Raw genomic sequence first — 13774 nt, forward strand, 5'->3', positions numbered from 1 at the left:
CGAGGGTGCACAGAAAGGCCTCCTGAATACCATCCAATAGCCAATGACTGTGAAAAATGAATCACTAACACTACAACCCCTCAGTATGCACATATTATATCCTAGTGCAGTACAGTCCTTGAAGGTGTTACATTTTTTCCAGGAGTTTGATAAAAATTCACAGTTTCATAAATCAGCACTCTACGAGACATTCAGCTTCAATTACTTTAATAAATAGTCAATGATGCTAAGGGTCTCATGGAATAACAAGAAACCATGCTGATAACTTGGTGTATTGTTCCAATGAATGGACTTGAAATCGTCACACTACACATTCAGAAGAAACACCGCAACTATTCATTGCTTATTCTATGTGTGCCTAATACCTTATTGTATGTTACCCAGATTTCAAGACACCAGTTATCTAAGCTGCACACTGCCACTGCTCCTTGGATCATCTAAATCATTAATTTGCAAGAAGCTTATCCTCAATGGATGAAAAAGTTATACTATCTCTGTTTCTACAGTTTCACCTCTAGAGCTCATAGATACAGCAGACTATCTGTAGTTGTTGTAAGTTGTTTCCTTAAGTGAAACTTAGTACTAAGCACAAAACAATTTGTTTTCCAATTGCAGATACATGATATTTTTTATTAAAAATCTTATAAGAAGTTAACAGTCGAGAATAATACTGCATTCAAATTAATAATTGTTTTTTACTGCTCAAACATGTTTCAATGGTGTAGTACACCTACAGTGGGCATTTCCTTTTATATTGAAAACACCCACTAAAGATTATACACCTGTACTGAAATACCGGTATGTGATTATTAATATAAGTGCAGCACTCTTCTTAATAGCTAGAGCATATTGTTATATTTCATTAAAAAAAAAAAAAAAAAACATATAATTTATTTGTGATAGTAAAAACTGAAAAATTCTGCCTTAGAAGACAGTGATCTTTAGTAAATTACTTATTTATTGTCTTGAAATCATAGGAAAATGGAGCAACAGAAATCCATGATAGAAAATACCCTTCAAATGTTGACTTGCTTCTGGTATTAACTGGTAAGAATGCTCTTTGGTAATTTCTAAAGGTTCTAATCACTAGATGAAAAATGATGCTCTCTCTCTCTCTCTCTCTCTCTCTCTCTCTCTCTCTCTCTCTCTCTCTCTCTCTCTCTGCTCAGTCTTAGTTAATGGAATCCTATTCCCATCTGAGTTGCCAATGGCACCTACTATTGGCCGATTTACATTTGTAATCTACAAGTTTCATATAGAGCAATAATTCTTCATAAAGATCATTTAGTCAGCAAACAATTTTATTAAATAATTTTTCTTTGCCCTGCTAGACAGAATAGACACTGAGAAGATTTAAAGCAGTTCTTACATTAATGAGCTAAATGTGGACTTTCATGAACAAAGCTAAGAAAAAATATTATTAAAATAAATTAAGTTTCATGAAGCAGAGAGATAACTGGAAAGAAACGCGGTAAAATCAATAAACTGGCACTGAAAAATGCAAAATCGCAGCTGTCCTTAGGGTTAATGCGTAACACTCCCTAGCAGCCTAGATAGAATATTATAAGACAAAACACAAGAGTGATATATTTCATTTTCATTTCATTTGTTATCATCCTTTTCATCATTTACATGATATAGGAATTTTTTTACATATAAAGCAACACTTCTGCTTCTGCAACAGCAGAATTCTATATTTCTGCAACAGCAGAATTATATATTGTACATTAGGTACTGATAGCTTCTGTTACTTCAATACTGAAGATAAACATTTCTCACACAATTTTGTCTGTGATGTATGAACAATAGCTACAAGCCTTAAACAATGAAAAATCCATGACAGAATACCAACAATATGAAAAGAATTTGTTGCTACTCTCCATGTAAAGAAGCAGTGAGTGGCAGACAGGAACATCTAACAGACTAAGTTCTTCATCACTCACACTCACACACACACACACACACACACACACACACACACACATGAACACAAATCACACATGTGGGCACTGTTGTCTCAGAGCGTTTAGGACCGCCTGCAACTATATCAGAAGTGAAAAGTGATCTCTACTGGGGTGGGTAATGTGGTTACCAAAGAAGCATGGGTAAAAAGAGAGGGGGGGCATAGCAGGGTAGGGATGCGGGAAAATTGTAGTAAGAAGGCCGCGGGGGAGGGGGGGGGGGTTTATGGGAAAGACAGCTACATTCCAACGAGAGCTCCCACCTGTGCAATTCAGAAAGGTGATGTAGGAGGGAAGCATCCAGATGGCAGGGGCTGTGGAGCAATTATTGTAATCAAGCATATCGTGTTTGGTGACCTGCTCAGCAACTGGGTGGTAGGTAACAATTAGGTGCTGGCAGTTCATGTGGACAGATAGGTTGTTAGCTGTCAAGCCTGCATTGAATACAGTGCAGTGGTTGCAGTTAAGTTCATACATCAAGTTGTATCCACTGTACTGCATTCGACACAGGTATGATAACTAACAAGGTATCTGTCCCAATGAATGGTCACCACCAAAATGCAGTCAACAGGCACCAGGTACACCCTATTGTTGAGCATGCTGCCCACCACAATTTGCTTGACTTCAATGGCTGTTTCATCGTCTGTGGCTTCTAGATTCTTCCCATCAAAATCAGCTTTTCTCAGATGCGCAGGTGGGGAATTCTCACAGAAAAAATCCTTCATTCTCATAGTCCCCTCCAGCCTCAATCTCCAAAGGTCCTTAACCTCCACCTGCCTATCCCCCTCCCTCCCGTACCTCTAACCTACACGTCCCTTCTAACACAGCTGCAAAACCTACATAGAACTTCCCCTTCTCTATGTCCCTCCTCTCCCCAGTGATTCCCTGGCCTCCCCAGCGCAACCTCCTGATGCTGCTCCTGGCAGTCCACCATCCTGTTCCCATCACATTCCTGAACACTCTCACCGGCATCACTAGCATCTTCCCGCATCCCTGTCCTGCCTTGTTCCCCCTCCCTACCCCATGCATCTTGTGTACTCACACTCCCCACCCCAGCAAAGATCGCTGCTCCCTATCGATGCAGCTGCATTTGGGCCTCAGTGTACATAGATGACAGTGGTCATGTGTGTGAGTTGTTACTGTGTGAATACTTGAGAGTCTTGTTTTGGCTATGTCTGATGAAGACTTATTCCCAGTCCAGTAGGTGAACAACATATAGCAATGTTTTTCACTGTAGCTGCCATTCAAACCTCTTCTACATGGAGAGGATCAACCCATCCTTTACATACAAATGTCAATTCGACAAAAATACAAAACATAGGACAAGACCTCTGAACAGATTGTATTATTGCAATAAACCTGTCGGTACCATTTTGGTACAAAGACAGTCGGTAAGCTTTGTAACAAAAGTAAAACAATGAAATCTTTGAGCTGCACTCATAGAAACAAAAATACAGAGTTTTCATTGAAATTGTTACAGAGCTGATATAAGACACCTAACAGTGGGCTGCAGTATGTCATCACGGATACTGAAACTCTTGCTCAACTACATATGATACGCAAGATGATTTTTAATATTCTATTGATTCAAGCATATGAAAAACAGCACAGTGGTTCAAATGATAAGAACATTTTGCAAATGCTGTATAAATTATACAATTAAATACATGTACTTATGATCATCTTCTGTTGTATAATCCACTACACAAGACACAAAATTTACTGAAACCAATATATATCAACAGTGACATGCAAATTATATTTTTTTGTGCATGTGGTACAATATTTTCTCATGAAACAGTTGTAAAAAAAAATTACAAGCAACAACATGCAGTCAAAAGCATTTTCTAAATAATGACATACCCTAAAGAGATCATGCACTGAAGCAAATGTCTGTCACACAAAAGAAATTAAAGTAACATGAACCATTAGTAATTTTGAAAAAATATACATCAAAATTGCAAACTCTTGGGGTAACAGAGCAAGCACACACTAAAACACACAGTTTAAAAACATTCTGCCTATAAACATCCACAAACAATTTAATTTCAATCACTGCTTTTAGTAAGAATTACCTTGATTATTTATGGTTGAGTTCCTATACCTAGTTGGCACATGATTGTTGTTGTTGTTGTTGTTGTTGTTATTGTTGTTGTTGTTGTGATTTTTGTAAAAAGGATGACGGCGAAGGAAAGGCTGTTGAACAGCATTGGGATGAGACCCAGGAAGGAACTGAGGATAAACATGATGGGACCACTGTGGGAAGAGAGGCCTCGCTCCAGTCTCTATTGGCCAGCATGAAGAAAAACAGAAAAAAGCAATAGCATACCGAATGTTAAAACTTTCAAATTCTGTTACTTAAAATTGTATATGAAGGCAACAGAGCAAAACACACTGAATAAGAGACATACTTTCTTCTCTGTGTTAACACAAGCTCTTAAATTCCTGAACATCTGACTACAAGATAAACACAAAAAAATTCTTTTAAAAGTGTCAACCACTTTAAAGGGGGTGGAGATTCTCTAGGGAAAGATCAACACCAATACAAAAGAATCAGAAAGTTTCATATCAAAACTCTAAACATTCAGAGAGGAAAATCAATTGCATAACCAAGTGTCAAACCATAACAAAAAAGGTAAGTGATACATCTACAACACCTACAATTTATGTATATTTTTCATGACAAGTCTGCTCTATCACTATGAATTGAATAGTGTCATCCTTGCATTCCTGGAAATTGTATTATTAAATTTTAATCTACCTACAGCTAGTCAGTCATTCATTACCAACAGTAATTATGTGAGGGAGATGAGTGTCAACATTAGAAGTAATTATTCATAAAGATTCACATTTTCCTTGGACACCTGAAAAAAGGCTACCAGGTAATCTCTGTACACAAACAGAGAGAAATTTAAATTTATCTAGTTCATTTATTTTATGCACTCATCTCCAAGTCAAATCAACACTCTCACTACAGTAGCAGTCATGCCCAACTTCCTTTTTTGTATGAAAAAAGAACACCATACAAAGTATTTAACAGCATGCATATTACACACAGATTTCTGAAAAATGCTCTAACATGTCTTGTGATTATCCTTCTCTGCTATGCAAAGAGTTTTGATTAAGAAATGGAGAAACGACAGATTATATAAAATACACCAAATTACATTACGATGACGTTAGATATCAACTTCCACATGAAGTACATAGCGACACATGTAGATGTACATCTGTTGGCACTGTGCTTCAAAACCAGTACTTTTTGCAAAACTGTCTTACAAAACTTTTAAATGCAAATCAAACAAAGCAGCCTTGCACTAATTTGAGTGATTCTTCTCCGTAACTGACAAAGTGGAAATTTGTTTCCGAACTGTGAGAGCATCTGATAACTTTTGGTGACAGTGCTCATAACAGAAAATGTAAATCAATGATTAGTGTAATGAGGTACACAGACACAACATATGGAGATTTTTGGTTGATATTCTAGGTGCCACACAAATTCACATTTACCATTTTGCTACACCTCACGGAAAAATGAAAGTTTTGCACAACAATAATAAAAGTTTTACATATTTTACCAGCTGAACAAACTGCCTTGAGATACTATGTTCTGCAGTTACTCATAGAATTCACACTGAAAAACACAATAAAGGCTATAAACTGGTGAAGGTCTTCATTGGCATACCAAAAACTGCAGCATACCTGCAGAAACCTCTCACGACTCATACAAGTAAATTGTGCAAAATCATAAAGCTCCTTCATCCACAGTCATAAAATACAAAAATAGTATGAACTGTAATGTATAGTTAACTACAAAATTGACAACACAGGCTGGGGGAGAGAGCCTAATAAAAAAACTTGATAACCACATTTCAAAGTAACACAATAAGAGAAGGAATATGATGTATTTATAACAATGTGCAGATGTGAAGATTAACAACTGCCATCAAAAATATACAGACATATTCTGAACCAAAGAAAAATGTGACTGAAAGAATGCTTCATAATTTTGGAGGTTATGGAGAGCAACGCTGACCAAATAATAGCAATAATCTTCCATCGTATTCTAAGTTCTTTACTCTGCTGGAAAAACATTTTTATCTATAGAATCAGTAAATGTAACCACTCACTGAAGAAAAAAACCATGAGTAGTGGTTGACAGAATACAGAAGATACGTAAATAGTAGATTAGAATATCATCTTTTGTTCTTCAGAGTGCGCAAACACTAGAAGAAACATTGTCCTGGAAATGTGGACAAAATGTGTGATTGGTAGTGTTCACACAATGTCTCATGCCACTTGGACAAAGTTACTTTTTTGTGAGTGACTTTTGAAAGAGAACAAAAATTAGTAAGCTCACCTAACATCTATATTTCTTCTAACAGCTCCAACACACTCTTTATTTATTCAATTGTTTGTATTCCACCTACAATATTCAGAATGGAAGAATCATTTTATTCTCTCACTCTGGTGAGTCATTCATTTGATAAGGGTGAAAACTGAGTACTTGTGAGGAATCACTGTACAGATACTTATCCATTCAAGCATTCTCAGTACATCTTCATATCATGATAGCATATGTAAAGACAGAGCTCTCTGCAAACTGAATGATGGTAAAATCTACTTCTTATTGATCTAAATCAGACGGCCACAATGACAAACAAAGGGAACTTTGGACTAGTTTTGCACAAATCTAATGATGAAAAATGCTGCAAGGAGGATTTGCACATCCACTGACAGTTTAGGACACTCCATAATATTTCCTTCAATTCTTATTAAAGGCAAATGAAGATGTAATTAGAACATTTAAATTTTAACCAAAGTGAGATTTGCAAGAATAATTTTTTTCTTTTAAAATGGTAAGCCATGATGTAGTAACTGCAGTTTCATGAAATAATTTATTTCTGTCTGTTTATTCGGTATAGTGAATAGAAAAGAGGTCTACTTAAAATCAATTGTTGACAATCATAGTACCATCTGAAATAAAGACAAAGGTGAAGAGAAGACCACAAACAATTGCCTTCATACTATCAGAAAGGTGTTCCAAGCTGCCACTCTGATGAAGGAAAACAAAAGAAGGATCATAAAGACTTCTATAATTCTGTCTCAAAGAGATTTATTCTCTTTTTCACCATGTTCAAACCATATATTTTATATAACCAAGACAGTAATGCCTCTCTGAGGCACTTCTTCTACAATGTGTTTGTACTTTGCTCCTCCATCTCTCCATCCACATTTTTAAATATTCAAAGAAATATAATATGCTCTGTCATCCGTTATGAGTATTTTAAGAATATCCTAAAAAAATGTTCAGAATTAAAAAAATTGATGAAATTATCTTCATAAATCATCATAAATAAAGAGAAATAACCCACAAAATGAGGTTCCATCATGATATAAAAAGAATATCATTGCAGTTTATTTGGAGGACAGATGTGTACTCCAAAATTACGAAAATTAATTTAGAACCATGTAAAAACTTAATCCAAAGACTCCAGTGCCATATTTTTAGATTTCTGAAAAGCTGTTGACATGGTATTGTATTTGTATTTGTATTTCTTTATTGGTCCTGTAAATCGTGTTTAGGTACATATTTTGCACAAACGTTGTAGGACAAGTCAGACTGTTAACGAAGGTACAAGCATACAGAACATATTCCCAGATATGTGAGTGTCTTGAAGACTTCTTCAGTAATAGACCCAGGTATGTTGTCCTCGATGGTGAGTTTTCATCAGAGATAATAGTATTGCCAGGAGTGTCCAGGGAAGTGTGATAAGACCACAATTATTTTATACATACACAAATGATCTGGCAGACAAGGTGGGCAGCAATCTACAGTTGTTTGTTGACGAAGCTGTGGTGTACAGGAAGATTCAAAGATGAGTGACTGTAGGATGATACAAGATGACTTAGGCTAGTCAGAGTGACGAATGGCAGCTGGCTCTAAATGTAGAAAAATGTAAGTTAATATGGATTAATAGGAAAAGCTAACCCATAATATTCGGACACAACATTAGTAATGTCCTACCTGACATAGTCAGGTCATTTAATATCTAGGCATAATGTTGCAAAGCTATATGAAATGGAAAAAGCATATGAGGATTGTGGTAGGGAAGGTGAATGGTCAGCTTCAGTTTATTCGGAGAATTTTAGGAAAACGTGGTTCATCAGTAAAGGAGACGCCATATAGCATGCTAGTGTGACCTACTCTTGAGTAATGCTTGAGTGTTTGAGATCTGCACTTGGTCAAATTAAAGGAAGACATTGAAGCAATTCATAGGCGGGCTCCTAGATTTGTTACCAACAGGTTCAAACAACATGACAGGTTCAAACAACACACAAGTGCTGCGAGATGCTTCAGGAACTCAAGTGGGAATCCCTGCAGTGAAGGCAACGCTCTTTTTCAGGAACATCACAGAGAAAATTTAAAGAACCAGCATTTGAAGCTGACTGCAGAACAATCCTACTGCTGCCAAAACACATTTCATTTAAGGACCATGAAGATGAGAGAGGTTAGGGCTCACATGGAGGCATATAGACAGCCATTTTTTCCTTGCTCTGTTTGTGAGTAGAACAGGAAATGAAATGACTAGTAGTGATATAGGGTACCCTCCTCCAGACACCTTTCGATGGCCTGTGGAGTGTGAATGTAGATGTAGATACACATAAACCTGTAGTGTGAAGACCCTAAGCAAGTGACTCAGCCGAATGTAAAATTATCATAATTTCACTAGACACGTTGACCAGAAGAGTGCGATTGTAGTACAGAGATGAATAATGGAAAATGTATCTAATAATTCTGATATAAAATATGTGATAAACAGATACATTGAAACATTCATGGTACATTCCTCACATATTTATGTTAGAACTCATTTTCCTCAGCTCTTAATTGTACATCAATTACGATAAATACATAGAAACTGAATGCACCAGTTTTCCACATGAAACCCTTTCTTACATGAGAAACTGAAAAGGCCTTTCATTAAGGTGCAATACTTATGTGTTTTGTATGGGACAGGTGAACATTTTCCCTTGCCTCCGTGTTCTCCACACCTAAACCCATTAGAGCTGTTTCACATAGCGGCATCTGATAGCTATTACATATCAGATTTATTATTTTCAATAAAAGGAAAAGATAAGTTGCTACTTTCCACACAAATGTCATAACAAAAAGACTGTTACACATTAGCTTTTGGCCAAAGGCTTCATCAGAAAAGGAAACACACACACACACACACACACACACACACACACACACACACACACATATTCATTCACACAAGCAAGTACACCTCATGCACATGACTGCCATCTCCAGCAGCTTGGTCCATCTTTTTGTTGTGTCTGTCTGCAACTCAATGTGTCATCTTCATGGTAAGCAGCAATCTATCTTTTCCTTACTTTGTTGATATTCCAACCAGGAGTTTCAATAGTTTAAATTTATTATTTATATACTTTTATTTATTTATTTCATGTTCTGTTCATCCATGCAGTGATCTGTAGTACAAGAAACACAATGTCTTCATCTCCATAATGTGGAAGGCTGTGAACCAAGACACAACACTATAGCAATATAACAGGCATTCAGAATTCAACGTGAAGGTGGGTTGTTGCATACTTCAAAGAAGAGCATTATGAACATCTCATGTAAGAAAGAGTTTGAGGTAGTTTCCTCATACATTCCGTTCCTGGGTATCATATGATTAATGTATTATGAACAGTTACACAAAATGAGTTCTAAAATTAAAATAAAGCATTTCCAGACTCATGTTCATGTAAAATATTAAAAAATTTTAAGTGTATGTAATTTGTCCAGGAATTTTAGCTGTCTCTTTTGGTTACATTCTGTATATAAAGCATTTAGGAAACAAACATGTATTACATTACACTATGATAGGATATGTAATGTAGTTTGTTGATTAGACAACATTTATTGTGTATATAGTACTTATTTCTGCGCTTCATGGGGCTATTAGGAGAGAGGATCTCTTCTGGTGAATCAGCTGAGGTTTACATAGCTGTTTCATTGCACACACATGAGAATAGCATTCTGTGTTTCTAATTGTTTTTGAACTTAATCTACTGTAAGATTAGACTGAAGTGATTATATGGCATTTATTGGCCAGGATATCCCCTTCAGGGTTCGGCCGCCATATTGCAAATCTTTTTAGAATTATGCACCATTTGTGCATTACAACTGTCAGATTAACGTCATTGAAAGTATTTTTTGTGAGTGAATTCTATATAAGAATGGAATCAAGTTGTGTTTGCATGTGGGTTGAGCCTGACAGTTTATGAAAACAAGATCGTTTTCAAAATTTATCATTTTATATTGAAAAATCACAGCGAACTTGAACCCATTTTCAATGAGCAAGTAACTATAAGTAGTGATAGGGCACCAATTCAAATTTTTTATCTTTTTACTTATGTACCTAAGCAGAGCAGTGAAATTCTTTTGTCTATTCTATATATAGTGCACAACACACTTTTTAAAATACTGTGATGTACCAGTTACCTTCACTCACTGGCATGCTGCAGGTCATCACTTCAGACCCAACCACCAGCAATTATTTGTTATTTAGTATTTATCATTTCTGGAATGTTCTCAAAAGTTCATATGTTTGTATATTCTGGAATATTCAATGCCTGTATAAATGGCAGAACTCTCCATCCAGGAGTTCAGTTCTGTTCTCACTGTACATTGGTGCCCGTAACAACGGTGCTTCTAATGCTAAGTGTTGTATTTCATTTCTGATCCTACTTTCATAATTGGACCTGACACTATTTACAACATGACTATATTTTATAACAATGAAATGTAAATGAGAACAGATTACAAGCCCCTCTCTCTCTTTCCAACCCCCCTCCCCCTCCTTGTGTGTGTGTGTGTGTGTGTGTGTGTGTGTGTGTGTGTGTGTGTGTGAAAAGTGAGAGAGAGAGATTTTATACAAAAGTTAAGCAGTTTATCATTCTTTCTATGTGCCTGACCTCTGCTCAGCATCTTCTATATTTGGTGAGCAGTAAAATATAATCTGTATTTAATTTTCTAGTTTAGCATAGTTTGTCAGCCAAGAACCCCTTTTCAAAAGTTGAAGCAGAAGAGTATCCACTTCACTGGAAGGAATGGTGACTTACAGAACATCCCTGGAATATTGCAGAGAGGACTGTCTCCAATATTAATAAATAAAGTGAATGAACGAAGTAAATCTCTTCTAGCTGTTTTGATGCTTGGTCATATTGTTATAACTGTATGGAAATGGTTATTCATTAAGAATGATATGAAGTCTGCAATCTAATATCTAATTCTTTTACTGGCTTAGTGAACATGGCTGTAATTTATAGAAAACTGTAATTCAATATTTATCTTCATGGTGTATTTTTACTCAAGTTGCAGCAAAACAATCAGCAACACAAAACATTTTAAATATACTGTAGTTATTTTGAACTACCAAATTATCATAAATATAAATGGTTAAACAGTTTATTAAAAGAGACAATCAGAAAGTTTCTGTTTGAAGGCCGTACACAGAATCAGTACACCAATCATGCAAAATCATTGTGAGCAGTGAAACAATCATCCCAGATGCACCAGGTGCCATGCTGTGTGAAGAAGTCCGTAAATGTACGCTGCACATCCTCGTATGAAAAATATCGTAGACCCTTTAAGACACCAAAGATGTGATAATCACTTGGGGAGAGATCACAACTATAGGGTGGGTGTTCAAGTATCTCTCACTAGTTGTTTGTACATAATGAATGAGGCTGGCCTCCCAGATCAACCGGCATCTTAAGCTGAATCATCACCAGCATGGAACTTGGTGCACCATTCCACAATGGTGGATTTTGACATACATGCAGTCTCATACATATTCTTCATTCTCCAGTGGATGTCCAAAGATGTTTGTCCTTTGGCCACCAAGAAAAGAATAACAAAATGTTGATCCTGTTTGTAATATATGGTAATGACATTACCATAGTTCACATTTCCGAATTTACCGCATGCACACTGGAAAGACACAAGTGCCACATTAATTCCTAGCCTACATGTTTGTGCATAATAGAGACATCAGAGCCACACTACACTGCATACCACTGCAGTAATGTCCTCAAATGGAAACTTTTTGATTGTCCATTATACTATGCTTAAAAGGGCAGCATATTATTTCAATGCATAGTAATTTTATTTAGTGGCCATAAAATTTATGTATTAGCTGTTCACAATAGCATGCATCACAAAAATTCAAGTGTATTGCATGAGACTATTAAAATACATAATATTTTTTCATGGTTTGTTCTATTTTCTTTAAATAACTTGCCTACATTAATCAGTAAAATGCTAAAGTCAGTATAATTATATTACAGATAGAGATTAATTCATATGGTTTAAGGATTTTAATAGTCTCTCACTAGTTACAAAGATAGGGAAGAGAACAGAGAAATATAATGTAACTAGCAATACGGGAAGTGCATCTTTTGTGTGATCATGCCCATTATATTTACCAATAGTTACATACGCCACATACAGAAACTTGAGCTTTAGGCTGCCAGACACCCTGTATAGTGCCACATTATACTAAACTTTCATAATGGAACATTAATTTTACACATTTGTTACATAACTATTTCTTATTTTTTTACTTTTACTATCTAGTCTCACATATAAAAACTGAAATAACATTGTAAAATAATCAGCAAAATGAAGCAGTAAATATGAATGTTCATGTAATGTTGACTTTGGTGAAAATGTATCAGAAAGATGTTATTGTCACTGTACTGAAGTTAAAAAGACGAATCAAAAATGAAACACTAGTCTGTAAACCTTGAGGTAAAGAAATCTTGAAAACAAATATTATTGGCCAGAAGAATTAACAATTCAATGTTTCATTTTACAAATTACTATAAATACCTACAAGAAAGTGTTTGGTTCTAAAGAATGAAAGGAGAATTGGAGCTTAACAGCTGTACTGATGACATAATAAGTATACTCACTTTTTGTTAGGAAACAGCAAAAGACATCTTCAAAACCATATGACTCTCTGACATGGTAAAAATGAACACCTGAAAATGTAAGTTTAAATAACCCAACCCCTGTTAATTTCTTTGCAGTTAGTGTTCTTTGTTTCAAGTGAGTCAATGTAGAACATATTCACCTGGAGATGAGGAATTACGCTTTGAAATGTGACCCACACAATCAAGTTATAATGAACAATTTATTGCTTACGTCTCTGTCAACAATAAATAAAATTACAGAATGAATTTTCACTCTGCAGTGGGGTGCGTTCCAATTTAAAACTTTTTGGCAGATCTCGGTAGCATGCCAGACTGGGCCTCCCACCCAGGACCTTTATGATTCCCAGGCAAGTGCTCTATCACCTTTGCTATCCAAGCACAAATTACATCCCACCCACACAGCTCTGCTTCTGCCAGTAATTCTCTCCCATTTTCCAGAGTTACTGACAGAAGTAGAGATGTGCTGGTGGGTTGTAAGTCTTGCTCTGATAGATCAGTCAGTAGAGCAATTGCCTCTGAAATGCAAAGGTTCCAGGTTTGAGTACTGCTCTGCCACGAAGTTTTGATCTGCCAGGAAGTTTCACATAAATAAAATGAACATCTGCCAACAGTATGACGAAATATAAATATGTGCTGCAACAAAGAATGCTTCACTCTATCACAGTGAGCTTGCTGCAGTGATTTCACCACTGTGTTAACCAGTACAAACTTAGCAAAGGCAGTAGGAGGAAAGACAGTCTCATTGCCCAAAGTCATGTAAACATCCAGAACAGATCAAAGGGATCATATACAAATCTTCT

General features: G+C 36.0%; 1 protein-coding gene across 1 annotated transcript in view; it reads right to left on the reverse strand.

Moving 5' to 3' along the window:
* Positions 1-13774, reverse strand: part of LOC126095706 (neurobeachin-like) — a 794263-nt gene that overhangs the window by 149761 nt on the left and 630728 nt on the right. Inside the window, exon 27 of the mRNA XM_049910457.1 lies at positions 4037-4246. Coding sequence (XP_049766414.1) covers positions 4037-4246 — 210 coding nt within the window. The remainder of the gene's footprint in view (positions 1-4036; positions 4247-13774) is intronic.

Source organism: Schistocerca cancellata, chromosome 8, assembly GCF_023864275.1.
Source record: "Schistocerca cancellata isolate TAMUIC-IGC-003103 chromosome 8, iqSchCanc2.1, whole genome shotgun sequence".
Lineage (NCBI taxonomy): Eukaryota > Metazoa > Arthropoda > Insecta > Orthoptera > Acrididae > Schistocerca > Schistocerca cancellata.